The 26,328-nt window shown below is 40.6% G+C and overlaps 1 protein-coding gene across 3 annotated transcripts in view; it reads left to right on the top strand.

Annotated features, from left to right (window-relative positions):
- Positions 1-1,218: 1,218 nt before the first annotated feature.
- The window catches only part of homer3b (homer scaffold protein 3b), a 42,683-nt gene continuing 17,573 nt past the window's right edge, over positions 1,219-26,328 (top strand). The window contains exons 1-5 of one of the 3 annotated variants that reach the window (XM_053856119.1): positions 1,219-1,577; positions 7,044-7,089; positions 15,870-16,026; positions 18,248-18,379; positions 18,786-18,893. In XM_053856119.1, coding sequence (XP_053712094.1) covers positions 7,067-7,089; positions 15,870-16,026; positions 18,248-18,379; positions 18,786-18,893 — 420 coding nt within the window. In that variant the 5' untranslated portion in view covers positions 1,219-1,577; positions 7,044-7,066. Of the gene's footprint in view, positions 1,578-7,043; positions 7,090-9,377; positions 12,933-15,869; positions 16,027-18,247; positions 18,380-18,785; positions 18,894-26,328 lie in introns of those variants that run through there. The other 2 variants (XM_053856128.1, XM_053856111.1) reach the window with 2 other exon arrangements.

Here is a 26,328-nt window from a genome sequence, read left to right as displayed (position 1 = left end):
GCTTAAATGCTAGGGAGAACCCTGCGCAGGGCAAGTGAAAATGCCATCATTCTTGTGTATGTGTGGCGACAGTTGTTGGCACCAGAATAAAGAGAGGGGAGATTTAGCGTTTAAAACGTGTTTGATGTGATGCTGCCAGAGGTAGGACGTAAATTACTTTGAAATAGGAAAATGCTGTGTTCAATATTACTGTTCTGCAGAGCATAAAACAAAAGACTGTGCACTTTAAAGACCCCTGAAATGTGATTGGTTGAAGTTCCTATTTTGCAGCTTGCAATAAAGATCCTTCAAGAGGAAAGAATGATGAGGTTCACGGCCGAAGTAAGGATGGCCAGTGGAAGGCTCCTCTTCTCCACCACAACCTACTGCACAGATGATGGCTGTTGGGGGTGGGAGTGTGCTTCGGACACCACATACTTACTGTTTGCATCTATTTTTTAAACAGACTGGGTGACATTTCTGAAAATAGCTTGCTATGTCTAAGCGTAGAATAAGTGTGTTGTTCCTGATCACGTGGAACCAAAACCTGAACCCATGTGGCCCTTTTGAGATTCAGTTTGACACCTCTGGTCTAAATGAAGTGGAGAAATGTTTGCGCTTCAGCCAGTGATCCAATGCTCTGTGCTGAGTCCCTGCAGCAAAATGGCGCTGTGATGGGCCACTGAGCAGAATGATGATTGCACAGGAGCTGCTCTTCCGCTACATTTGACAAGGCCAACTCATGTGTTGGACCCACATTCGTGTAGATATCTGGTTTATTCATGAGTCACTTGTGATTCAACATCATGCTCTCATTGAAATTCGGATTCCACATCTCACAACCTTATTTACAAGTTACTTGAGTACTTCAAACAGGCTTCTTTTACTACCATGATCAAAAGTGATTTTCCATACATGAGTAGCTGCTTCTGTGACATTGAATGACCTTGTGTGGAGGTGGAACTGCAAGCTTGAGAATACTCATCCATTGATGAATGCAGAATAACTAACAAAGTTGTGCTTGCTCTTTGTCTTATGATGCATGTTCGGGTTATTGACTTAAACCGCTGAAGTCCCCGTCACTATGCAATCTTCTCTCCATAAATAACCGGCTGCGCTCATGATTGATTGATGTCATTTTCACCCAAAACAGAGCCAACTGAGGCAGCTGTTGTTTCAATAGTGGACAGTAGATGTCGGTAAGGAGGCAGCGAAGTGCCGGGAGTGACAAGAGTAGAATCCAAGCAGTGTGGCAGGCAAAGCGGGAGGGCAGCGAAGCTAAAGTCCCGTAGAAGCTCGGTGCGACAACCGTGTTCCGTCGGACTTCTGACATATTCTTGCCGTGCGTCCATTGGACATCTCCCAAACGTTTCCACGCTTCTCAATTACGCAAGGACTGCTTGTTTCACGTGAGAAAAAACAGCGGACAAAGGCAGAGAGAGATAGCAGAGGCTGGCCGGAGACTTGTGAGGGAAAGGACTCGGAAGTGCTTTCTCTCTTTTTTTAAAGGTAATGTGACCTACGACGGGGATTCCGAGGAAGAATCCATTTGGGGATATATCATCTGGAAGTACCAATTTGGAACATCGGAACATGGGGTAAGAAGGCAGTGACATGATGTCTGAAAATTCTGTTGTGCCCCTCTGCTGTGTGCTGCTCACGCATACCGGAGCGGTTGGAAGTGAACTTTGCAGTGAGGTGACCCATGGAAAACGTCTGGAAACCGGCTTCCCTTTTCCTCATCATTGTCGTGTGAAAACATCTTGTGCCTTTCGTTTGAGCATCATTCACTGACGTTCGGATGACGTGCGCACATTCCTGACACCAGGGGATGCGCGGCCAGGTTTTTGTAGTAACTTTATTGTCACATGATGAGCTGCTCTACTCGCTTCCTCTATCCTAGCGCGCCTCTCGGATCACTTCACTTCCACACTCATGTTTGTGAAAAAGACACTCAAAACCCAGTCTCATCTGCTCCGTGTGTGTATGTGAGTCATGCACATTGGCTCCCTCTCACTTCTTCTAGTGACCATGATGTCCACTGTCAACCTCCTCCACGACAGGACTTAAAACAAAGGACTCTCACAAGTCTGGTCTCTTGACCAATACAGCTTCCATTGAACTGTGGGACAGAAATGCGTTTATTGGCTTGTGGATTATTCAAGATAGGGTGACTTGTCATACAGAGTTATACCCAAGATACAAAATGAAATGAGAGTTACAAGTCATTCCACAGAGGCAAGACAGGCATCTAAAAATGAAAGATTTATCATAACCTATTTATTTTTCCTGTGGCTGATGTCCATTATATAGCTGACGAGAATTAGCATCCATCTCATCCCACCATTGTGTTCTAACCAAAAACTTTTGCTATAAAAGGAAACACAAAATTACCCTGATTAATATAGTGCATTTTCAAGCATATTTGGGTTTTTTCTGAAACTGATAAATTTTTTATACTGCACAAGATTTGAAATACATTATTTAGACAGCAAGGAGGGGTTAGAGGACATGTTTTTCCTCCAGCCTGTGCTGTTATAGCCGTCATTTGGGGGGGTGTAATTGAACTGAAATGAAACTCCAGTTGTAGATTGAAAATGTGACAAATATATGGGTCAGGCTTTTATCTAGGATTTTGAGACAGACAATTTTGCATTTGGTTGACTATATATGGTGTGGAGGCAGGATCTTGGGCCTTCCCAAGGTTGAGAAATTTGAAGCCTCCTGGAATTTAATTTCCTGCATTATGAGGGGCAAATTTAATGGTCTCTATTACTCTCTTTATTTCAGAGTAAAATTCTAAGCCAACAGTCTCTGACATCCCACCAGTAACAGTGCTCTTTCAGGCCACATTGACAAATCTAATGTAAGTTTAGCAACTTAATGTGGATAACCTCAAAATTTTGTCCAAAAACAGATATGGCTCCTGTGGTGGCAAAACTGTGGATCCAGGAAGGTATTAGAATCTGTGAATATCCCGGGAAACACCATGTTCATGGAAACAAGAATAATGCACTATAATTAGGGCACTATGCAAACAGTAATGCTTGACCCCTCCAAAGGGAGACACCTCGTAACCAATGTGCAACCAAATTGTATAATTGTCATTCTTCTGATCGAACGGTCACCGATCATGATTGGCCGATACAGCTGGCACTCTGATTGTGATGCGTCTGCTTCTCCCTACCTGCTGCTCACTCGGCTGCAGCATGCAGCACATGCACAAGAAAATGCTGTGCAGGGAAGCGTGTTAAAATTAAACACGCCATTTAAAGCACCAGCACTTCACAGAGTGTTTAGAGTTTTCAAGGCTCATGTAAGACCGCTGGTTCCTTGACATCACCAGCCGGTCCGACCGTGACATTCGGAAAGTTAAGCAAATTCCCTAAGAAATAACTATTAATTTCACCGAGCTACGAGCTACGATCCTGTCTCAGGTGTTGTTTATGCAGTGACGGAAACTGAATACGTCACCGTTTTAGAGTCAGGTGCAGCTTTCGTTAGCCACCTGAATCGGAAACTTTCATATATGCAGTGATCTCTGTCCTGGACATTCAGGCACATACAAGTCTCGAGAATTAAAGGTTTTTCAGTTGTCCTTTTGACAAGATAGTTGCTGCATTCTGCGAGGTTTGCCTATGTCTTTCCTCCTTGAAGAGGTATATAAAAATGTATCTGAATTAAAATGATTTAATGGTTAATTTTTTCACAACATGTACACAAAGGTCTCATCATTTTGATTACAAACTAATTGTAAATTTATGTGATCGGTATCTGCGATCTGTATCGGTGATTGGTGGTGATCAGCACTCTGACTGAACGGTACCGGTGATCGGCAGCAAAAATCCAGAGCACCCCTAATTGTTGTGGAGATTTGAGGGGGATTGGTGGCTGCCAATTGGACCATGTAACCGAGCACGAAATACATCCTTTTATGGTCTTCCATAACAGTTGTACCTTAAAAGGCACGATCCCATTGCAAGTCACAGAAACCACTTAAAATGCTTGACTTCGCACGCTGGGAATATGGTGTCAAAATCCCATTGTAGTTGCCCTATCCTGCTAAAGTCCTGGGGAGAACCATGTTTGTACTAAGTACTAATGAAGCAAGACCCTTTGTGTTGCCTCTAGTCAGTTTGGTGGGAGCACAGTAGCAGCAGTTGCACAAACCTATGCATAGCAAAACCATAAAATTGTGTGATGTCAGAGTTGCTAATGGGTCCTTGAAACCTACAGCCTCCAAATTGATCTCAAAACAACGCTCATTGATCAGTGAAGTGCTATACAAACATTTACTTGGTTTTTATGTGAGGCTTCTCAGGTTGCAAAAGGGCGGAAAATGGCAGGTGAATCTCCCGAAAGTTTCCAGTAAATTGCGATGGGACAATAAGATTGGGAAATATTCCATATTGAAAACTTGGAATAATAGGAATTATAGGTATGAATATATTCGATCCAAGCATAAACAGAGGTCATAAGAAAACATCCATACAAACCTTTTCTAACAGATTGATTTTTGAGTACTCAGCCTCACTCATCCAAAAATCTCAAAAAAGTCTCATTCAAAATGTTATGTAATGAAAAAAATGAAAAAAAGCCACTTCCTCTCCAAAACGCACCATTAAACATGCAACTCAGCCTTCAAGCAATCATGGTTGAAGATGGCTTTAGACAGCCTTAGATTTGCCCAAATGCTCTTCCACTCTCATTTAAGAGCCTGTTACAAACCTTTGTCTGGGTGCAGGGTTTTGTAAAGATTTTGCTAAAGTCCCATTTTATTCCCATTTGCAATATTCTCAATCTATTTAAATGTATTACTTACTGCATTTGTTTGATTCCTACATGATACTCACTGATCACTGATAGGGCTCTGCACTTTTTTTTCTTTTGTACTGTAACTGGAAAATTTTTTGTTGTTGTTTTGTTTTTTTTAATTGTTTTTATTTTATTATTTATTTTTTGACAGCAATTTATTCCAAAGCACTTTCCTTGTTGGTGGGTTCCCCACTGACCATGGCAATACATTTGATTCTGATTCTGATACGTTGTTCCTGTCGTATAGTTATGGTTTTGAATAATATGGGTTGTGATTCAGTTAGGGTTGACACAATACTCTTTTTGATACTGAGAGAATAAAAGACCCATAATGAAAAAGGTATCATTTGAAAAATATTTTTATTAATCTAAACAACAGAACAGTGGATTAAAGACCCATGCGAACAATGTAGGAGTGTGGCACATCTTCTCTGCCAAACTCTCTCTATTTACTCAAATAACTTAAACTTCAAGCTACTTTTCTTAACGTTTGGAACTTAGTACACTTCGCTGAGATGGCAACCAGCACAAGAAAAGGATCTACAAAGCAACCCTCGCCACCATGCATGGCTGACGGCAATGACTTAGCACAACTTGTTAAGATAGCAGTCGCAGACGCCCTGATATTTCCAGATGTACGGAGGAAAGCGAGAACCGGTGGGTGGAGATGGAAGTTGGTTTCACTTCACAGCAATCCCAATTTGAGGAGAAATTGGCTGATTTGGAGGACATGGCTCGGCGAGACAATCTACGAATTCACCGAGTACCTGAAAACGAGTCACGTTCTCGCTCTGTCTCATTTCCGTCCTCTTCAATCCTGCAGTGGATCCCGGCCAGATTGGCCAGATTGAGATAATGAGAGCGCACCGGATTGGTGCCCCGAAAAAGAATGCGAACGGCGGCTCACCCCCGCATAATAATCTGCATACTTCTGCGCTTCACTGATCAAGATAAAATCATGAAAGCTGCCCGAAAGGCCGGCGTTCAAATGGAGGGGCGATCCATCCGTTTTGCCCCAGACTACAGTCGTCACACATTCAAACGAAGGTTGGCTTTTTCAGGTACGATGCACGCACTACAGAAGCTGGATTTCTGCACTTTTCTTTACTACCCGGTGACACTGTAGGCTACTCATGTAGGAGCCAGTCACATCTTTCATTCTCTAGAGGAAATTTGTGGAAGCACTTAAATAATCTATTAATCAAGCTGTGATCCAACACTTACTATCAAACTGAACTATGCCCTATGTTCGCCTATCACGCGGTATGCTCTGACTTAGTTGCCTCAAAAGATATTCATTTAGTGGTCCAGTTTATGTAAGTTTACTTTTCATTTAAGTAGTTTCTCAGTTATGCTAAATAATGTGTAGCTTGCATATGGATATGTTGTTTTCAGTTTGTACTTGTTTATCCATTTGTATTTATTAAGGGGAGAGGGAGGTTGTGTCGTGTGTTCCGGGGGATTAGAATGTTCGAGTCCAAATGGGTGAGGGCCGATTTCCTTGCAGAAATCAGCGTTAACGGTTGTGTTTTGGTTATTGTTTTTCTGAGTCTCTTTTTATGTTTGAATGTCTACTCTTTCCTCTAAAGAAGCCTCACTCTGAGTATATTGGGGAAATACGACAGTGAAGATGGTAGAATTACTTACGTTAAAACAGCATTGTGTGGCAACAAGTTAGCCTTTATTTCCATATATGCACCACCATAATACGAACCAGATTTTCCCCCTGCACTAAAAAAAACATTGTTACAGCTTCATGGCTTCTCTCTTCTCATTGGCGGTGGTATGAATACGATATGAATTTAATAGATTAGACTTGGATAAACCAGAGCCGTTGTCATCTGCCACACAATTATGTGCATCCGCTGACATAAAGGACTTGATATCTTTGCTTAGTCTAATTGATTTATTTTGTGTAATTAACCCTAGATCAAAACAACACTCATACTATTCTATAATAACAAAACAACCAACAGTCATTGAGTGGCAAACTGAACACAGCGAGAGCACAAGCAATATTAATGCAGGCCAATGGCTAGAATATTAATCCATCCATACCATTCAATATGATAAGGTAATGTCGAACGCAAGCTTCAATAACCTGCCAGGATGCGGCTGCACTGCCTGCTGAGTGCAAATAGTGTACAACAATGAGTTCAAACCATATATACAAGTAAATGAATGAAATGAATGAATGAATGAATGAAATGAATATTAACATTTTTTTGTCTCTTCTTCCTCCACTGCAGAGAAGTTGTCTGCAAGCTGTAAAATGAACCCGCTACACAGAGAGAGGTACCACCGTTCCATTGCCTCAGTGTTGTGGCTGTGCATGTTGGGGTGGCCAGTGTTTAGTCTTGATTTCTATTCTACAGCAACTGCAAAAGCAATGATTCGTATAGGCAGATTTGCTAAATATGAATATAAAACTGAATGAATGTAAAACTTTACACCCGTTGAATGATTTCATGTATTTCCTCTTAAACATATAATATAACTATTACACAATACAACAGACAAAATATACCTGTTATGTCACATGGCTTCATTATTGGACCCAGTTCAGTCACTATTTCTGTTTCCCAGAGATGGAAAAAGAGCAGAGTGAAGTGAATTTCGGCCCCTTCTTCCCTCAGTGTCTAAGTTTGTGTCTGTGTGAGTTCCTCTATTGTGTTGTGTTGTGTGTTACTGTCTGTAATTTCTTTTCTTTGTTGTTGTCAGTCTGTTTAGTGCTACTGTCAGTCAGTTACTTCAGATCTTTGAAGCCTCTTCTCCAGAGTTACCACGCAGTTTGTGTGTCAGATAGATTTTTTTGAAAATCCTTGTGTTGTTTGGATTTTTCATTTCCTTTTCTCAGTGAGTTTCAAATTTTTATTCTGTTGCGGTGTACAATTCCATTGCTGAATTTCTGGATGTCATTGTGCCCATCGCTGTTTCATTTGCATCCAAACAAAAAACATTGTGATACCCTCTTCCGATTATCTCATTATATCCGTGGAAACTGAACTGTAAAGAACAATGCGCTTCATTGCGTAGATGTGTGCATGTTTCTCTTCCTCGTACTCCACTACAGCACATCTGCTCCATATTCCGGTTGACTGCTTAATAAAAGTGGTATGTTGTGTCCTCAAAGCTGTTGACGGTTCTGCATGATAATGTGGAAAGATACTAACTGTACAGGGCAGATGATCATGTGGTGAATGTTAACACTATGAAAAAATGCTGCGCACATTTAATATATGGTGAAAGTTGGTATTCTTAATATCAGCTTTGGGTCACTGTGTGGCATCTTCAATCTTCAATCTTGAATCTTAAGTAGAATTTTCACAATAATAAACACAAAAATTTTCTGTTATTTATTTGATGAAGACAGGCGGACCAGATCAGGAAGTGACACCAGGCGCTGTCACTGTTGATGTGTGGAGATGTCCTCAGTTAATATGTCTGTCCTCATTCTTGTTGTGGACACCATGACGTTCACAGTGCCATTCATCTAAGATCAGTTTATTTTTGCTTTAGTACGTGGCAAAACCACAGTATTCATTATTGATAGGAGCTACAGTGAAGGTTAAGCATGAGTGGTTCTCCTCAGAACTTGCAGCAACTGGTCATGTCTGTTGGTTGATGCACTGGTACTGGACCTGGGAATACTGCATGAGTAGCATGAGTTTTCTTGTACCTGTTATGTCACAACTCACCTCCCAAACCAGCTCAATATCTTCAGTGTTTGTCGACCGTCACCCCGTTTATCGATTGTACACGACTCCCTGTGGTCACCATAGGTTGCCTTGTCCTGACACTGACTCATAACAGTGAAGACCAAAGTGCTTTCTTTTCATAATATTGCTTGCCCATTCTGTTATTGCAGGAGTGAGATCTCATAGAATTAAGTACTGTATTCAACCATCCCTGCCACAGCCAAACAAAAGCCACCATGCCTTCAGAATTATGTTTTTCCCTTTTGTTTTTTTTTTTCAGATGAAAGCTCATCTGATCATTGTGAAATAAAGGTCAGAAGTGAACATATTGTTTAACAACAAGATACAAGACATAGATCCACTTCAGTTAACCAGCGCTGTTCGGGGTTATAAGGAGTGCTGGAGTCTATACGGTCAATGAGTAGGAGGCAGGAATACACCCTGGACAAGTCACCAGTCCATCGTAGGGCATCCACCATGGACACACACACACGCACACTGATTTTAGATTGTCCAATTAACCTACTGAGCTGTGGGAGAAAACCGGAGTACCCAGAAGCTTTGAACCCTAAACCTTCTTGCTGAGAAGTAGCAATTCTAACCATTGTGTCACTGTGCCGCTCTCAAGATATAATATTCTTCACAAAATGAACTATCTATCCCAATAAACAAAATAAATAATCATGTGCTTCAGCTTTGACACGACCATGTTAAATAAGCTCAATCTTTGAGAACTAAACATTTTAAACTTCCCCCAAATCAAACATGGTGAGATCCACTCCTTGATTTCGCCTCCCATCCTTCTGTTAAAGGAGCTGTCCGCACTTCCTCTGTTTCACTTCCTGCGACCTTGACAGAGATCCCCCCACTTTTGCAATGGTGAGGATGAAGTGTCATAAAATATCTGACTAATTGTTTTGTCTTCTTCTGACAATTTCACAGGTATATTTATGACATACGTATAGTGTGGGACGGGACCAGACCAGACATGCAGTTGTAAAGGCTGAGCAGGTTGCACCATCATATTTTAAAGTGAGGAAGGTTCAGGCAGGACTAAAGATTACTAGGTAACACCAGCAACAGGGTGACAAAACCGTGTTCTGAATGTGAAAATAAATAATGATAACTGTCATTATCCCTCCAAAATATGCTAAGAAGATCCCCCTGGTTTTCATTCTTTTCATTTGTCTGTTCCATACACTCGACTGTATCTATAAGATACTTGCTTTTCAGCAATAAAATTCTAATTCAAATATTACTGTAGTTGGCCTGCATATGTCTATGTTCGTATTGATTAATTACATGATCATATGCTTATTCATATTTAAGATTTTTTTTTGGAATTACATGTATTCATACAAATATTTATTGATTTATTTTCTGCAATTGTGTAGGAAAGGTAAGGTCTGATGCTTTTGCTGAACTCTTTGGTTGTACCTTTGCGATTACACACAAAATCTAATCGCTCATCTGACGGTTGCAGAGAAGATCAGAGAACATTCATCCATCTGCCTAATTTCTGCAAAGACCTGAGATTCCAGCTTACACCCCTCGATTACTGACTAATGTCATGAAGTTACAGTGCAGCTTCCCTCTGCTGCAGAGGTTGTTCTCATCGCAGCAGTAAGATAATTCTTCAGCATAAAATTATGAGTGAAACAGGCCTGGTACATAGTCACCTGACTGATTCAGTGTGAAGACTGGGTGTAATTGTTGGATGGACGTGTGATCAAAGAAAACGTGTGCGATCGCAACTGGTCTGTGTCCAGCACTTGAAAACTGAGTGTAAAAAGAATCGTCTTCAACCTTGGCACTTGATTAAATCCGTTGAAATAACTTCATGGCTGCAGAGTTGATCGATGATGCTGCTCAAAAGGATTTTTTATTCATTTGAGGCAAACCCCTTATTTCCCAGTTTGGCCGAATGTGGGCAAGAGAGGGTATCGGGGTCATCACAGAATAGAAGAAGCAACTCTACATCTACCAAAGTCCACAGACTCAGCTGCACCAATAATTTCAGCACCAAGGATAATGGGCATGGATTCAAGTGTGTGCATTTTTTTCTTGCAGCTAGATATTTTTGTGAGTACTAGGGTGGCCATGATACCAAAATCAGTACCAGGGAGTTGCCATAATTTTTCCATGATACTGATTCCATACCACAAAAAAAGAAGAAAACCTGTTCGTATAATGATATGATAAGTACTTTAGACAGAAAATGCAGAACTGATTTGCTCATAATCTCATATTTATACTTTCTTTAATAGCACACATTTTAGAAATAGTACAGTAGTAGTAGTAGAAGTTTATTTCAATCACACATCAAACAAACAGATCTTTCATCTCACCTTTGTTTGAGGAAAGGAGCAGGCAGAAGAACAGTTCTTATAATTTCTGCCCTTTTTGTATTTTCAGATTGTCATATATTTTGTTTAATTTAAAAGAACAAACATTCATCATATGGAGATACTAGTTATCCAACACAGAAATTATTTATTTTGGATTCTTTTAAGCTCAGATACCAGAGATCATATGGCATGTTTTTTTGTATAAGACAGTCTGGGGGTATACCGTAATAATAGTTATAGTTTATAAACAGTGATGGGAATTCGTCAATTTTCATAATTCACATTGAGGAATGGAAAATGTGTGAAATGAAATGAAAGCCTTTTATTTGTCAACTGTGTAGATTGGTAAAATATATTTTTAACTGAATAATAATGTATTACATTCAAAATATATGTCTGGAATCTTCACACAAGTAAAGTGACACACTTCCATCTTCATATTGAAGTCACATTACACAGTCGAAAGTAACGTACACAAGCGAAAGTAAATGGGAAATAAATGCAAAGTATTTTGAGCTGATTTAGCAGAAGAACAAGCTAAGTTGTTGAAATATATAAAATGGAGCTTTCTTTCATGTTGGTTGTCATGTGGTACAATGTTTAAAATGAAGTTGATGCAGTCTTTCGGGTGGGCAGGCTGTGTGTTGGGGGTGCAGCGTCCCCTCTGGAGTATTGTGGGGGAAACGTTGCAGAGTGCCTGGAGAAAAAACACACAAAGATGAGGAAAACTCAGAAACCCCACAAAGAAAGGACGCAGGTTCATTTCAGGCATTTCATGTGCTGGAATCAGAGTGGAAAATCCAGTAGCAATCAGGTGACCTTGACCTCTGGACATGGCCAGTGCCTCCTCCAGAGCAATAGGCTTTTGCTTTACTCTGTGAAGAGTGAGACATTCTCTTTGAGGGCGGCAGCCTCTTCCCATGGCTTTCCTCTGCCATCTGCTCTTGTGTAGCATGTTGACATTTTTTGGTAAAATTCAAAGGTGCTGCTGCGGCCTGACAGTAAGACAGGAGGCCAAATGAGCAAACATTGCTGATTGCTGATGTATGGGCGACAAATTTAAGGAACAGTTTGCACTTTTTAATTGAGAAAATTACAGGAGGCATCTGTGTTCATGGAGAGGAGTTACTGTTATTTGTTGTTGTTGTTGTGGTAGAATTATCCTCTGCTGATATGTCTGAAATTACAGTTGTTGATGTGCTAAATAAAAATAAAAATTAAATAAATTGATCAGAACAGCGCTGATCAACTTACTTCCTTCATCTTCCCACTTTGTTTCAAGTCAGTTCCGGAGCTCCCTGGGTTTGAAGGAATCATTTCAAGTGATGAGCGGCGGGTACCCTCAGTGTTAGAAGTATTTGGACACACTATGCTTGCATATGAATGCGCAAAACCGAGTGTTAGGCACAAAAACGACTGTTAGGGTGAGAATTGGGATAGGCCCCAGTATTGTGGGTCAAATTGTCTCTTGAAATTCTAACCACCCATGGCCTCCTCAGTTCAGTTTGTCATCAGTTCAGTCACACATGTGAGATTTCCTGTATGAACATCCATCTCAACTGCAACAAAGCTTGCTGTGGTCTCAAAAAATAGAACTGAATAGTATTTGAAGTGGCACAGTGTAGTGAGGTCCAGCGGCTCAGCGGTTTGACTCGTACGGTCTGGCTCACCCATTTGAATAATTTGTTCCTTGTCCCATTTGACATACATCCCCAAAATTTAAGACTAAATCTATCTATGTAACTGTCTCTTTCACTGTTGGATAAACCAACACTAGCCTGCTTGGTATTACCTTAAGTTGTCAAAAATGTTGATCCTCTGAAAAGTACTCATACTCAGGACTGTATCAGTTGAACATTCTACCTTTTAAACAGCCTTTACTGCCGACCGTTCTTAGTCTCCTGGTAAAGCTGGGGCACACCTGTCTTAAGGGCTTTGCTGCTCCATGTGTCTTTGATCTCCAGGTCATGCCTTGTAATATAAGCTTGTTGTATCGCCAAAGTACTCAGTCTTAGTTTGCAATGGTTGCACGTGTCATCATCTTTGTTTTGGTGCTTTCAGTGCATGCATTCATTCCAGAGTGGACTGTGCGGTGAGGAACCAAACAGAATCCTGTCACAAGGCAATTTCTTTGTCATTCCATTTTGAGAAAGATGTACTGAATGGGTACCTGACTGAAATCTTTAGTTCAGAAATATTGTTGTCACAAACGCCGACACCAGCACATGAGAACAAACACTCAGCAGCAGACACTCAGATACAGATATTGAGTCCGTAAGTTGGATTCTTAATTAAAGCACTTTAATACACATGAGTACATTATAAAGCACACGCAGGTGGACTTCCCTCTGCCGTGATCAGCCCGCTGATGTCTCACACACACACGGATCTGAGAGGTCTGGCCTTCATTTAACCAGAATCAGCCCAACGTCAATTGTTATTGATTTGAACCATATTCCAATGATGAACACACTGCTCCCTCCTAAGGTTACAAGAAGTCACTGGGAGTTATTTGTTAAGTGACAAACTACCAGTGATGGTCATTCTTAAAGGTTAGGTATTACCGTCATAATTGACTGTCATAAATGTAACCTCGGTATACCATTAATACCGATAACTAGGCCTGGGCAATACACCGTAATTTTTACTGAAATTGAAATTTGGCGCGTGTAAATTCTGCATTTTGATAAAAACCAATGGAGCTAAAACACTGGGCAACCACAAACCTTGTTTCATGCTTACCACTGATGGACAGCCACATACAGCATGACAAAAGGCTTTTGTTTACGTCTCTTGAAGGCATCACAAATACGTTCAGGAACATGCTCAACAGACTAACCAATCAAAAAACATGTTTAATCTATGTGCTGAACGTTTTTTTTCAGACCCAAATCAAACAATATGTAAACCACAAACTCATATAAGGAACATCTGGCCTTCATAACTTTGTATTGTGTTTGTTACTGAGCAGTAACGTGAGCACAGCAGTCCACTCGTGGGTGGATGAGTTGCAGTGACAGGAGCGGATGTATGATTGACCTGGATTGGAAGTGAAATAATCGATTGCTTTGACCCAAAAGTGTTGGCATCAGTGAACTCTTGTCGTACAATCAATCTCTTTTAAAATGTAATTGTTGATGAGGTTTTTATGTTTTCCATGCACCCATCATAATGAAAGAATTGGTCAAACACTTAACACAGTAGCAAATTCCACTTTCACTCAAATATGTCCTACTGTGTCCTACTCATTGTAGTACTGAGTAGTTACAACTGAGTAGTAGTGGTGTGAGACTGCTTGATGACTCGTGGGGACTTACATTGTTTTCTGTGTTTGAGACTAACAAGTTTTGGATGAAGGTCCAAGAGGACAACTTCTAAAAACTAAAAACTCTCACAGAGAGTTTTAGCTGCTTGTGAAAGTGAGACCGCTGGTTCCTCAGCAGCAGACTGTTGGCGCAGCTACTGCATAGCCCGCTGGTCCGAGCGTGACATTCGGAACGCCAAGCGAATCGCCCAAGAAATAATCATTAATTTCACTGAGCTAAATGACCAGCCTCTCTCAGGTGTCGTTTACGCTGTGACGGAAACTTTCATAAATGCAATGCTCTCTGTCTTGGAGTCCCACTACAAGCGGCCAGCATGTAAATGTTTCACGGACATTGTAAAGTCTCAAGAGATTCACCGAAGTGCAATGGCTCACGTCAAATTAAATGGTTTCCAGTCGTCCTTTTGACAGAATAGTTGCCGCATGCTGCAAGGTTTTTCTATTTTTTGCCTCCTTGAAGAGGTAAAAACAGGTCTAAATTACTTGAAGAGGTCTAAATTAAAATGATTTTATGGTTCATTTTTTCACATGTACACAGGTCTCATCATTTTGATTACAAATTCGTTGTCAATCGGGAATTGGCTGATCAGTATCAGTGAATGGCAGCAAAAATCCTATGCCAAATAAAATATTTCCATAAAATATATCTTCTTCTTCCTCTTCTTCTTCTTCTTATTTTTATTATTATTATTATTATTATTATTATTGTTGTCATTATTATTATTATTATTAACAACAGTAGCCCACTTTTAATTAGGGCCCTATAAATAACACGCTAAGCTCAGTAAATTAATCTTAAGTAAGGCTAAAATCAGTGTCAAATACATGCGAGACCACATGAGTGTATGTCCAGTGAATATATGAGTTAAGGGAACATGAACATGCATATATGTATATATACATGTTCTGTTACATACATACAGTATACAGACCTTGGTGCAGGTCTTCAAAATTTATTATTTATATTTCTCATTATTATAGATTTCACTGCTTACTGTTTTTACTGAAAGGGTTTGGCTTCCCTTTCCATCGGTTGTATTAACTAAAGTAGCTGGTGCTCTCTTAATCTCTTTTGAACAAGGTTGCCCTGCTGGCTGTACATAGGTTCCCCAACTGTGGTCAACATACATCACTGGACAAAGTCAAAGAAATTGTGTCAGACCTGCTGTCAGTATTGTGCACCAGCAAGTGGAGAGCCAGTAAACAAAAGACTGACCTCTCCATCCTTTCATGCCACTTAGTCTGAGACCAAAGATGAGGGTTTTCACACCTGTGGCAATAGGAATGGCTCACTGCCTCTCCCTCCATTCTCTGCTGGTGGCCTTATTTTGAACAAACTGAATGAAATGCATTCAATGAGCCTGCTTGATAATCATTTCTTGTTTCATGTGAATTGCATTCTATAACGCAAATTGATTCTCCTGTGAATGTGCTACTTTGTGTTCATTTAGGAACAGAGCAATATTTACATGAGATGCGTAAATAAAAGGAACAAAGAACACAAGGTTGTTATATAGCACACTGCAACGCTGCTTCCTTTCATCAAGATGCTGCTTTATTAAAAATGTCTATGAATGTGGTGTAAATGTAAGTAGGTTGTGTTCGACAGGACACTCAAGAAAGGTATAATTAACAATTGCTGTTCAGAAGTATAATTTTGTCTAATATCAAGTAATACCTACAAGGTGTTTTATTCCTCTCCAGGGAGCAGCCCATCTTCAGTGCCCGAGCTCATGTCTTCCAGATTGACCCGGCAACCAAACGCAACTGGCTGCCGGCCAGCAAACATGCCCTCACCGTCTCCTTCTTCTATGATGCTAATCGCAGCGTCTACCGCATCATCAGTGTGGGTGGGACCAAAGTGAGTGCTCCACACAGCAACACCCCCCGATTCACTTTAATAAATACTGTATGCGGCGGGCTGTCTTCAGTCATGGATGAGCAGGACTAAGGTTGTAGGGAAAGTTGCAGAGGCAGGCGGAGGGATGATATCTGCCAGCTGTGTCTCTCTCTTTTTAATTTTTATGTTTTGATTGTTAAAATACTTTTAAAAATTGCGTCATCAGGAAAACAAAGCGTACCTGGAGTCAGGGATTCATTAGCATCTGAGAGACAAACCTCAGATGAAACACATATACAGATGACAGTCTGGAAAAGCAGGGTTAGAGCCCCTGCTTTTCCAGACTGTCATCGGTATATGTGAAATGCTAGCTATGCTGGTAGGAGAGTTCCTGGCCCCTATCCTTAAATTTTCAGCATGGTTTAGAAAACCGAATTATTGCATTAGCCCGATAATTTCGGACTATTAAAATGTCTGTAAACAGCTTACTCTGACTACAGGAGAGAAATTGAAATTTCTCTTACTTGGACTACACAACCTGGGTACTGCGGTTAATAGCTTGACTAAACCTGCGAGTAGCTCGGCTATAACCGAACTGGGTGATGTGTGGCTGTGCGAGCTTTAGCTACGCAGCGGAAGCACACAAACTCTAGACTAATCATGGTCTAGTTATGTCTAGTAACCTTCTATACGATTGAGAAGTCGTGTGTGTAACCTGTTGCAGTATGTGTGTTCCTCGGTCTTCGCCGATGTCTGTGGTGAATACGCATGACAAACCTGGTATAAGCTGTGCTGCAGATGTGCAGATCACCTTCCTTCCATTTTTATCGTTAGTTCCCACAAGAAAAGAAAAGTGATACAAAATGATGATACAAAATAAAAGCGAATCATGACAATTTAGCCCCAAAGATTTTACTGACTGAGAATGGGTTCTCTGTACCTTGTTATTGCACACAAACTCCTTTGTGTATTTATGAAGCATAAAGAATAGTCTTTGTAGCTCTCACAAATATTTAGAGAATAAACTGTGTTAAAATAAAATAATGGTATAATCGTCCATTGAAGTAGAATACGGAGGAGGATTAGGGCCATTGAAGAAAAAAAAAAAACAAACCTCCTTGAAGAGGTAAAAACATGTCTAAGATAAAATGATTTTATGGTTCATTTTTTCACATGTACACAGGTCTCATCATTTTGATTACAAATTCGTTGTCAATCGGGAATTGGCTGATCAGTATCGGTGAATGGCAGAAATCCTATGCCAAATAAAATATTTCCATAAAATATATCTTCTTCTTCTTCTTATTATTATTATTATTATTATTGTGGCAGACAAACTGGCAGAATTCTGACTTTTTTTCTTGGAATTATGACTTTAATGTCAGAATTCTGCCTTTAAACTGAGAATTCTCAGAAAAAAACTGAGAATTCTGACTTTTTTTCTCGTTAGAATTCTCACAAGAATTCTGACTTTTTGTCAGTATTTTGAGAAAAAAAGTCAGAATCTGAGATTAAAGTGAGAATTCTGAGATTAAAGTCAGAATTCTGTCAATTATTATTTTTTTCTTCACTGGCCCTAATCCTCCTCCGTAGTAGAAGGCCTAATTAGTTGTGATTTTCATTTTTGCTCCACTACTCGTTGGAAGATGAAACTCAAGAACAGGATTTGCGATAAACCAGATGAAATTCCAGACTAGCTGTAGTCAGACAACCTCCCAAATTTGCAAAATCTATGTCTATGTTGTTTGACCATACCTCCAGGATACTTGGGCGTCCCTCCTGCATCCCTACATCCAACATCTAAGTAAAGACATGTTTCTGTCTACACAATGTGGTAAAACACAGGCATCAAACTTGCACATTTCCAGTGGAATATTAGATTGGTGAGTTCCATTTTCATATCCCAGCAGCTGCATCAAGACAGTCTGCACATGCACTCAGCACTACCGTCATCAAAGCTCTCGCTGCTAAGTACTGCTGATTTCGGAGAAGTTAATGAAATCTGACACTTGGCAGCATGTTCACCTCATCAGATGGGGAGTTACAAAAATGTAGCTGAACAAATCGCTGTTGCAAACAAGGTTTTTCACTTACTGCTCTCTGCCTTCGTGTTTGAACTGCTCATGTGCCAAACTCTGAACACTCATCAGGACATAGGAATCAACGTGGAGTTCATTCAGCGAATGCTGCTATTGATGCTTCTCTCCCTCGATGCTGATTGAAACTCTTTTTGTGACATCAGGCCATCATCAACAGCACCGTCACCCCCAACATGACGTTCACAAAAACATCCCAGAAGTTCGGCCAGTGGGCAGACAGTCGGGCCAACACGGTGTATGGTCTCGGCTTCTCCACTGAGCAGCAGCTGCAGCAGGTAAATCACTAAGAATGGTATTCTGACATCGAACTGCATATATCTATTAGTTTGAAGTTGTTGTTGGACAAGGATCACCACTCTGTATTATGCCAGTCATGATTATTACAAGTGCTGGAATAATTATGGATTATGTTTTATCCACTTCTTGGGGATAAGTTTTGAGGATTATCTCTTAATGTTACTGTACCATGTTTTTTGTGGTCAACTAAAGGGTTCACTTGAGCCATCCTCATAGCTGTAGACCTCGTTTTTGTCATATTGTGATTCTCTAAACAGGGTTTAACGTGTGCGACATAATGTATTTGTATCCTTTCTGCGTTACTCGCTCTGCATTCTCTGGGTGTATGTTTAGTTATATTTTTTTGTATTTGTGACTTGAACCTTCCGTCTCTTTACTTTCTAGTTTTCTGAGCAGTTCAAGGAAGTGAAAGAAGCAGCCCGTCTGGCAAGAGAGAAGTCCCAAGAGAGGTATGAACTGGCCAACCCTGCCCTCAACATCGCCGCCCCCCAGGTAAGACCAAAATGTGCTGTTAGTTTATTAGACTGCTCATGTTCTGTGCACTTGATTTTGTTTTCCAACATGACATTGACCTTGAGAGAAAAGTCATATAGTATTTTTTAAGTCACCCACTGGCGATCAGTCGTATTTATAGGGCATCTAACAAACTTAGACTCTTGTTGAGGTGTAATGCTCAACACTTTACTTTTGTCAGTAATGTAAACATTACTTGATTTAGTTCAGGATATTTGTAAAGTGAAGGTGATGTGGTCTCCAACTCATATTTAGCTTCAATTCTTCCTCCGGGGTGGTATATATATTGCAATCATTGTTGCCCATCTGCTCAACTGAAAACAATTCCTGACTGACTTTCGCTTATTCAAAGTGCCACCTCTTCAGTGCAATTCAGATTGACCCAGCTACCTGAAGTTACTTAATGAGATGAGTGGTGTCAGGGACCTCGTGTGCACGGAAGCCAAGTGCTAGCGGTGACCATTAGCACAGCGACTCGACCACGAGAATAAGATTTAAGAATTTATTTATTCACGCAACACAAATGAACAGACAGAAGGAAGAACCTAGGGCGCCACCAAACCGGGAGCAAATATAAAGATAAGCGAGGTGTAAATCTGGGGACAGAGAGCAAACCAAGAATCAGAACACAAACAGCAGTCAGGCTGTCACACTGATAAAAGCTCAAGGATCAGGAAGCAAACACACTACACTGATGCACCGACACATGCGCCAAGCTCACAGAGCAACTCCCGCATCGGTGAACGTACCACTTATAAGACAATCACGTGACCGAACTGTGTGGACTCGGCAAAAGCGTGCCAAACTGTGTTTATAAGGAAGCGCATCTGTCAACAGAATGCAAATGCTGAAACAATCTAATCTCATGGTACCTTGTGAATGTCGTGGATTATGGAGCTGCTCCAGGGGAAATGCAATTTCTCTGCTGTGTGGGTCCATTTTTTTCTCCTGCTGGAGAATAATGTCTTTCTTTCAATCTCTGTTTTACCTTTTTTGTCTTAGATTGTCTTGTTCCATTCTAATTCAAATTAATTTCAAGGTAACTCTTAGTTCACTATTCACATTATTTTTTGCGAGAAACTCAACTGCCTTAATTTAGAAATTTTAAATTTAAAACATAGGAAAAACAAAAAGTCCTCAATCTTCCTCTTGATATTGTTGTATATACACGGTCATCAAATAAGTGTCAATTCAGTCTGTCAAGTAGGTTGCCTGCAGGGATTTTAATGTCTGGCAGTTGTCAGTATTCAGTGACACAGTACCAACACAGTGTGTCATTGTGTGGAAACACTTTATGATGCCTCATTTACCGGTCACTACACGCAAGGTAGACTGAGGTGAATGACATTAGCAGATCAAGCATAGGTGGACATGCAGGGGATAACACAGGAAATGAACAGATAAAATAAAAGCACATCATGACAACTGGTCTTCATAAATGGGCATGTAAACAATGATATACAATAGAGCTGTCAAGTGGACATTTTGGATGATATACAGAGAAACACCAAAGGGCTATCACACGTGTGACGTCATGGTCTGTGCCAACATAAACACACCAGAAACATTACTTATCTAAAAATGATACATTGTGACAACAAAACTGAATTCAGCAGTGAACTGGTTCTCAGCATGTTTCTGAGGAATAATACATCAGAACAACGAGTTAACAAAATGCTCCACAAATAGCCAGATGTACTCTTTACTTATATTTTACTTAATCTCCAGGGATTATATTGATCCCCATTTGGCTGCCCCATTGGTGAAGTCCATTAAAAGATTTCATGCATGACAAATGGACATGGTTGGCTGAAAGAGACACCAGAGGTGTTCGGCAGGCCAGTTATAGGCCGCGCCGATTATAGGAGAATGAGGGAACAGAGGAATGAACAAATGCAGGGCAGCTGAATCATACATAATAGAAGGGTCTGGTGGAGAGAACAATGGCAGGCTTTTATTTAGGATGGCCAGTTATTCTGATGGTGTATACTCCTTGTCTTTGTGTAAAGTGATCTGTGTACATAGTGCAGAATTATTTTTATGAGCCACTTCACATGCAGATTGCAAGGTGGTGGCAATGTACCAATAAGGCAGCATATTATTATTATTATTATTATTATTATTATTATTATTATTATTATTATTATTATTATTGTGGTTGCTGTTGTTGTTGTTATTATTATTATCGATAATAATCATGTGCAGTTCAAGAGTAGTATTTACTTTTTTAAAATATACAAAACGTGCAATAAAGACCCGTCAGTAAACTTCTGGGGCTCAATTGCCTCACTGAGAATGTGCATCATATACTGTAAAGATCTCTGCTCAAATGTCGGTGCCATTAAAGGAGGAACCGAATACAGCCTCAGACAACCCATTTTTTTATTTAGTCTGGCTAAAATCTGACTTTTAATGACCATGCAACTGTCTATAGTAATTCCCCTGCAGACTATGCAACCTGGGTCATGTGGTTGTTCTCACTAGCTCTCTCAAAGGATTAGAGAACTTGATTTATTGGTTTGAAGCAGGGGAGTTCAGGTGCATGTGTTTATGGTGGATAGATGCTCTGAATGTCATATACGGTTTGTTTTCGGTTAATCGTCCGGCCCTATAGGGTGGACGGTTGGCATGAACTTAACTCCAAAATGTGTTCCTTCTCTCATGCAAATGCAGCCGGATGAAGAGATAACATGGAATGATCAGTTATGTGGCGTGGAATTCATGTCGAAACAATCAATATTAACTATTCTTCTGAGATTTTTTTTTTTGCCCCAAAAAGTATATTATTCCAAATGAGTAAAGAAGGCAGAACAACTGAATGTGAAGTAGTAATATAAAAACACAATATGAAGGTAAATGTATCAAAATGTATTGTATTAAATATTTTAAAGGGTTTAAAAAAATCTCTCTATTTACCAATCAGTCTTCATCCTGACCATAACCTAACATCATGAGCTGTGGGGCATAACCAAAAGAACAAGATCCCCAATACAAACGGCTGAAATGAGTTTTCTCTGACGGGTGGCAGGTGTCTCCCTTAAACATAGGGTGAGAACTTCTGTCACTGAAGAGAGACTCAGAGAAGGGACTCTTCTACTTCTCCATGATGAGAGGAGTTAGTTGAGGATGCTCCCTGGACGCCTTGCTTTGGAGGAGTTTCAGGCATGGCCACCTGGCAGGAGAAGTTAGAACAAATAGGGAAACTTTGCCACTTTTTTTGATGGCCTAGAGCAGTCACCGCTCACCCTGTTTATCTCAAGCTGGCTGGAGTGGTGGTCCACTAAGCCATAGGAGGAAGCCTTCAAAATCAGATCTTTTACTCTTCCCATTTCATATTTTATACAAACATTTTAACACAATAGCAATCAGCATAAATGAGTAAGTGCTGCATATTGAAGAGTTGAACCAGAGTGTCGTAGATGGTAGCTGTAATATAATTAGAAAGAAGAGATACTGGGTTTTCATTCCGTGTGTACAGAAAAAATTAAATAACATTTTCCTTCTATATGCTATCATACTATACATTGTGATTCTGACAAGGTTCTCATAAGTGGGTCAAATGCCGCCGCCATCTTTTGGCTAGAAGAACTTAGACTTACATGCTCACTGGCACGAGCTGACTTCTACACAATCTGGACTGTTACTTTGGACATTCGAGGGGCGAACCCATTTAGTGCTCTAATTTATCAGACACCATGGAATGCGGTGGAAATGAGGTCACATGTCTAATTTGGGCTGGTTGCTCTCCTGTTGTCTATGAGCCAAATGTGGTTGAAGCCAAAAGGGTCCTGAGCGGGTACGGGACATGACAGCGCCATGGTTGATGCAGAAATACATTACATTACATTATTTAAAGTCTTAAAAACTCTTCTGAAAGCGGGATTTTGATTTTTCACATTGGATGTTGCATGTGGGATGGTTGTAATGTGTTCAACAGTCATATCTTATCATATCTAGGAAATCCAGCTCTCCTTTCCTGATATGCAGTAAGTCCCTCATCATGATGAACGAGAGGCTACGAGAGCGGACCCCAGTCTTGCGTCACAGTGGGCTCTGTCTCCAGCACAGCTCTGTCTATGCACGAACAAGACACTCGTAGGAGAAGTTACTCTATATGACCAAAAGTATTTGCTCACATATCCACATTGTCAGAATCAGGTGTCCAAATCACTTGGCCTGGCCACAGGTGTATGAAATCAAGCACCTAGGCCTGCAGACTGTTTTGACAAACATTTGTGAAAGAATGAGATGCTCACAGGAGCTCAGTGAATTCCAGCATGGAACTGTTGTAGGATGCCACCTGTGCAACAAATCCAGTCGTGAAATTTCTTCACTCCTAAATATTCCACAGTCATCTGTCAGCTTTATTATCAAAGTTTTGGAACAACAGCAACTCAGCCACAATGTAATGGCCAGGCCATGTAAACTGGTGGAGAGGTGGCAGCGGATGCTGAGGTGCATAATGCAAAGAGGTCGTCGACTTTCTGCACAGTCAATTGCTACATAGCTCCAAACTTCATGTGGCCTTCAGATTAGCCCATGTACAGTTCGCAGAGAGCTTCATGCAATGGGTTTCCATGGCTGAGCAGCTGCATCCAAGCCATACATCACCACGTGCAATGCAAAGCTGCCAATGGACTATAGAGCAGTGGAGATGCCTTCTCTGGAGTGATGAATCACTATTTTTCCATCTGTCAGTCTGATGGACGAGACTGGGTTGAGAGGTTGCCAGGAGAACGGTACATTTCAGAGTGCATTGTGCCAAGTGTGAAATTTGGTGGAGGAGGAATTATGATGTGGAGTTGTTTTTCAGGAGTTGGGCTTGGCCCCTTAGTTCCAGTGAAAGGAACTTTGAATGCTTCAAGATACCAAAACATTTTGGTGTGAATGACCTTGACTGGCCTGTACAGAGTTATGTCCTGAACCCGATAGAACACCATTGGGATGTATTACAGCAAAGACTGAGAGCCAAAATCTTATTATAATCTATAATACAATAAATATTATTATCTAAGACAACACTAATTACGTCTGGGATGAATCCATGTCACGGACCCTTGAGACAACTAGTCAACCAATAAAAAAAAGAAGGCATCATTTCCTGGACATTGCAGTGTCTGCATTCTGCTGAAAATGTATGTGTGTGAGTGTTGGCTGATGGCTCAAGTTGATTAACTGTGATTACATGTGAGTTGACGGAGGGATGAGAGGCTGATCTCTACAAACATTCCCATTTGGCGCATGATATCTTCGTTGCACTGTTTAATGAAGGTGGTTTCAAATACTTCCACTAAATCTGGATATTCAGAATGGTGCATGCAAGCGGTCAGAAAAAGTAACTCTATATTGCATGGTTGTATATGTGAGCGCTGTTTTTTTAATAGATTTTTATGGTTATATTCTGACTCTGACCTGAGGGTGACAGCTGGGGATCGTGTGCTGAAAACTGCTTCTTGTTTGGCTCCAGAAATAAATGCTATTAGAGAGGAGAGAGAACAGTGTCATCTTGTGCACTGCATTAGCAATTCGGTGAGAACTATTGAGATGCTCCACATGTAATAAAACAAAAAGGGAAAGGACATAAATATTTCAAATATACTTGAAGAGTTTTGTGTCTTGTGCCCCCGCCCCCAGACACGGATAGAATGTTGGAAATGAATCTGGGTTTTCAAGTGCTGATGTGGCCATCTCAGGGTATTCTACTGTGACTTCAGTCCATAAGACCGGCAGAGAGGTTTGTCACTACAAAATGGATTTTCACATGCTAACAAGCTTCGCGCCACCAAAAAATGCCACTTCCCCACTGTGTCGAGCTGCAGGAACACAGGAGAAGAGTGGCCAGGTTTTACACATGGATGAAAGAGATCATTGAACTTATTAATGTGAATAAAATGCCTGCAATTTCGTTGGTCTGATGGGATGGGGCTCAATCTTGGCAGCATGCTGCGTTTACTCGTAAAAATCTGTATTATAGTGATCAACAGTGGGACATTGTTTTTGTGATACCATTAAATGGCCAAACTTGTCTGGTTAACTGGACTAACAATCAGCTTGGCATCATGGTTTGTCATGTTTGTTGGCTGCAGGGCCATGCAATCTGCCAACACTACCATTGTGCTCGACCAGTAGATAGCGATCAACGTTATGGGCATCCCTGATGCAAGTTATTCATTCTTTTTCTGAGGCCCATGGACTGGTACTGGTCACTGGCTCTGGGCTAGAGGGCTGCTAATAAACACGATTATGGGTGCCCTATAGAGAAATCATGATCTACCTGTGGAAAAGTAGCTCAAAGGCGATTAAGCCGGATTTTTGGACAAACATGAACTTACTCATGATGTTCAATAAAAGCCTCTTGTCTCATAATTTAGTAGTATGTTTGTGTCACCATAAGAATGACAATTTGTTTTGGTTATATTTTAGATAAGGCGGGCAGCAAAGTATTGACCCTCCTGCATTACAACTCTTTTAAAACGTGAGCCACAGACGACTCCTGAGTTACTGTGACATCTAGATTCAATATCTTACTTTATTTTTGGCAATCGATTGTCTTGGATTTCTTTTCGTTTTATGGCTGTAGGGGTCCTCTAGCTGGGATTTGCCTTACCTGCCATACTCTTTGCCATGCTTGCAGGTCGGAGCATTCAGGGAAATGTGGTGTTTCGTGGTTGTAGAGTTGGATGGCATGCTCATCCTCATGCATAAAAAAAAAACCCATAAAATTGGCTTGGAAAAAAATCTTTCAGAATTATAACGTAATAACGTTGTTGTTGATGTTAGCTTAGCATCATTGGCATTGCTGATTGTTCATTCATTGGTTCCCAGCGGGGTGTGAAGGGGGTTTAAGCATGAACTATCTACTGTCAGGCACTGTTTGAGCTGAACTTAAGTGTAGCTTTTAACCAGCAGCGATCTGTTTTAGGCTGGACAAGTTAAGTCACAATAGGGAACTTCTCATTATCCATAGCTGCTGTAAATTTACCTGTGGGATTACACAAGGATGTATTTATGGTCCAAGCTCCCCACCATTTAGTGGACTCGTTCACATGCTGCTGAGATGTTGACATTTGTAGTGGACTGTGAGGTAGCTCATCTGCTCTTATCCCGTACTATGTGTATCTATGCACAGTCAGAAATGCCGTCCATCAATGTTGCAAACTGGTGGAAAATATAGTCTAAAACACTTATGGATTAAAAAAAAAAAGAGAGAGAAGGTGGATGCTAAGGGGGAAGCGTGAACACATAAATAAATCAGGCTTTGTGGTTTCTATGAAACACAGGATGTAGAATCAGGAGCTTTATAAAGCAAACTGAGCAAATGGACTGATGCAGAGATAAATAAGTAAATAGTGGAGATGGAGTTGGAAGAGCAGTGCTGTAGATAAGTCTGAAAACCCACTTAATATTTTAAATA

Source organism: Synchiropus splendidus, chromosome 1 (genome assembly GCF_027744825.2).
Source record: "Synchiropus splendidus isolate RoL2022-P1 chromosome 1, RoL_Sspl_1.0, whole genome shotgun sequence".
NCBI classification, from domain to species: Eukaryota; Metazoa; Chordata; class Actinopteri; order Syngnathiformes; family Callionymidae; genus Synchiropus; species Synchiropus splendidus.
This window is presented reverse-complemented; position numbering and strand designations above follow the sequence as displayed.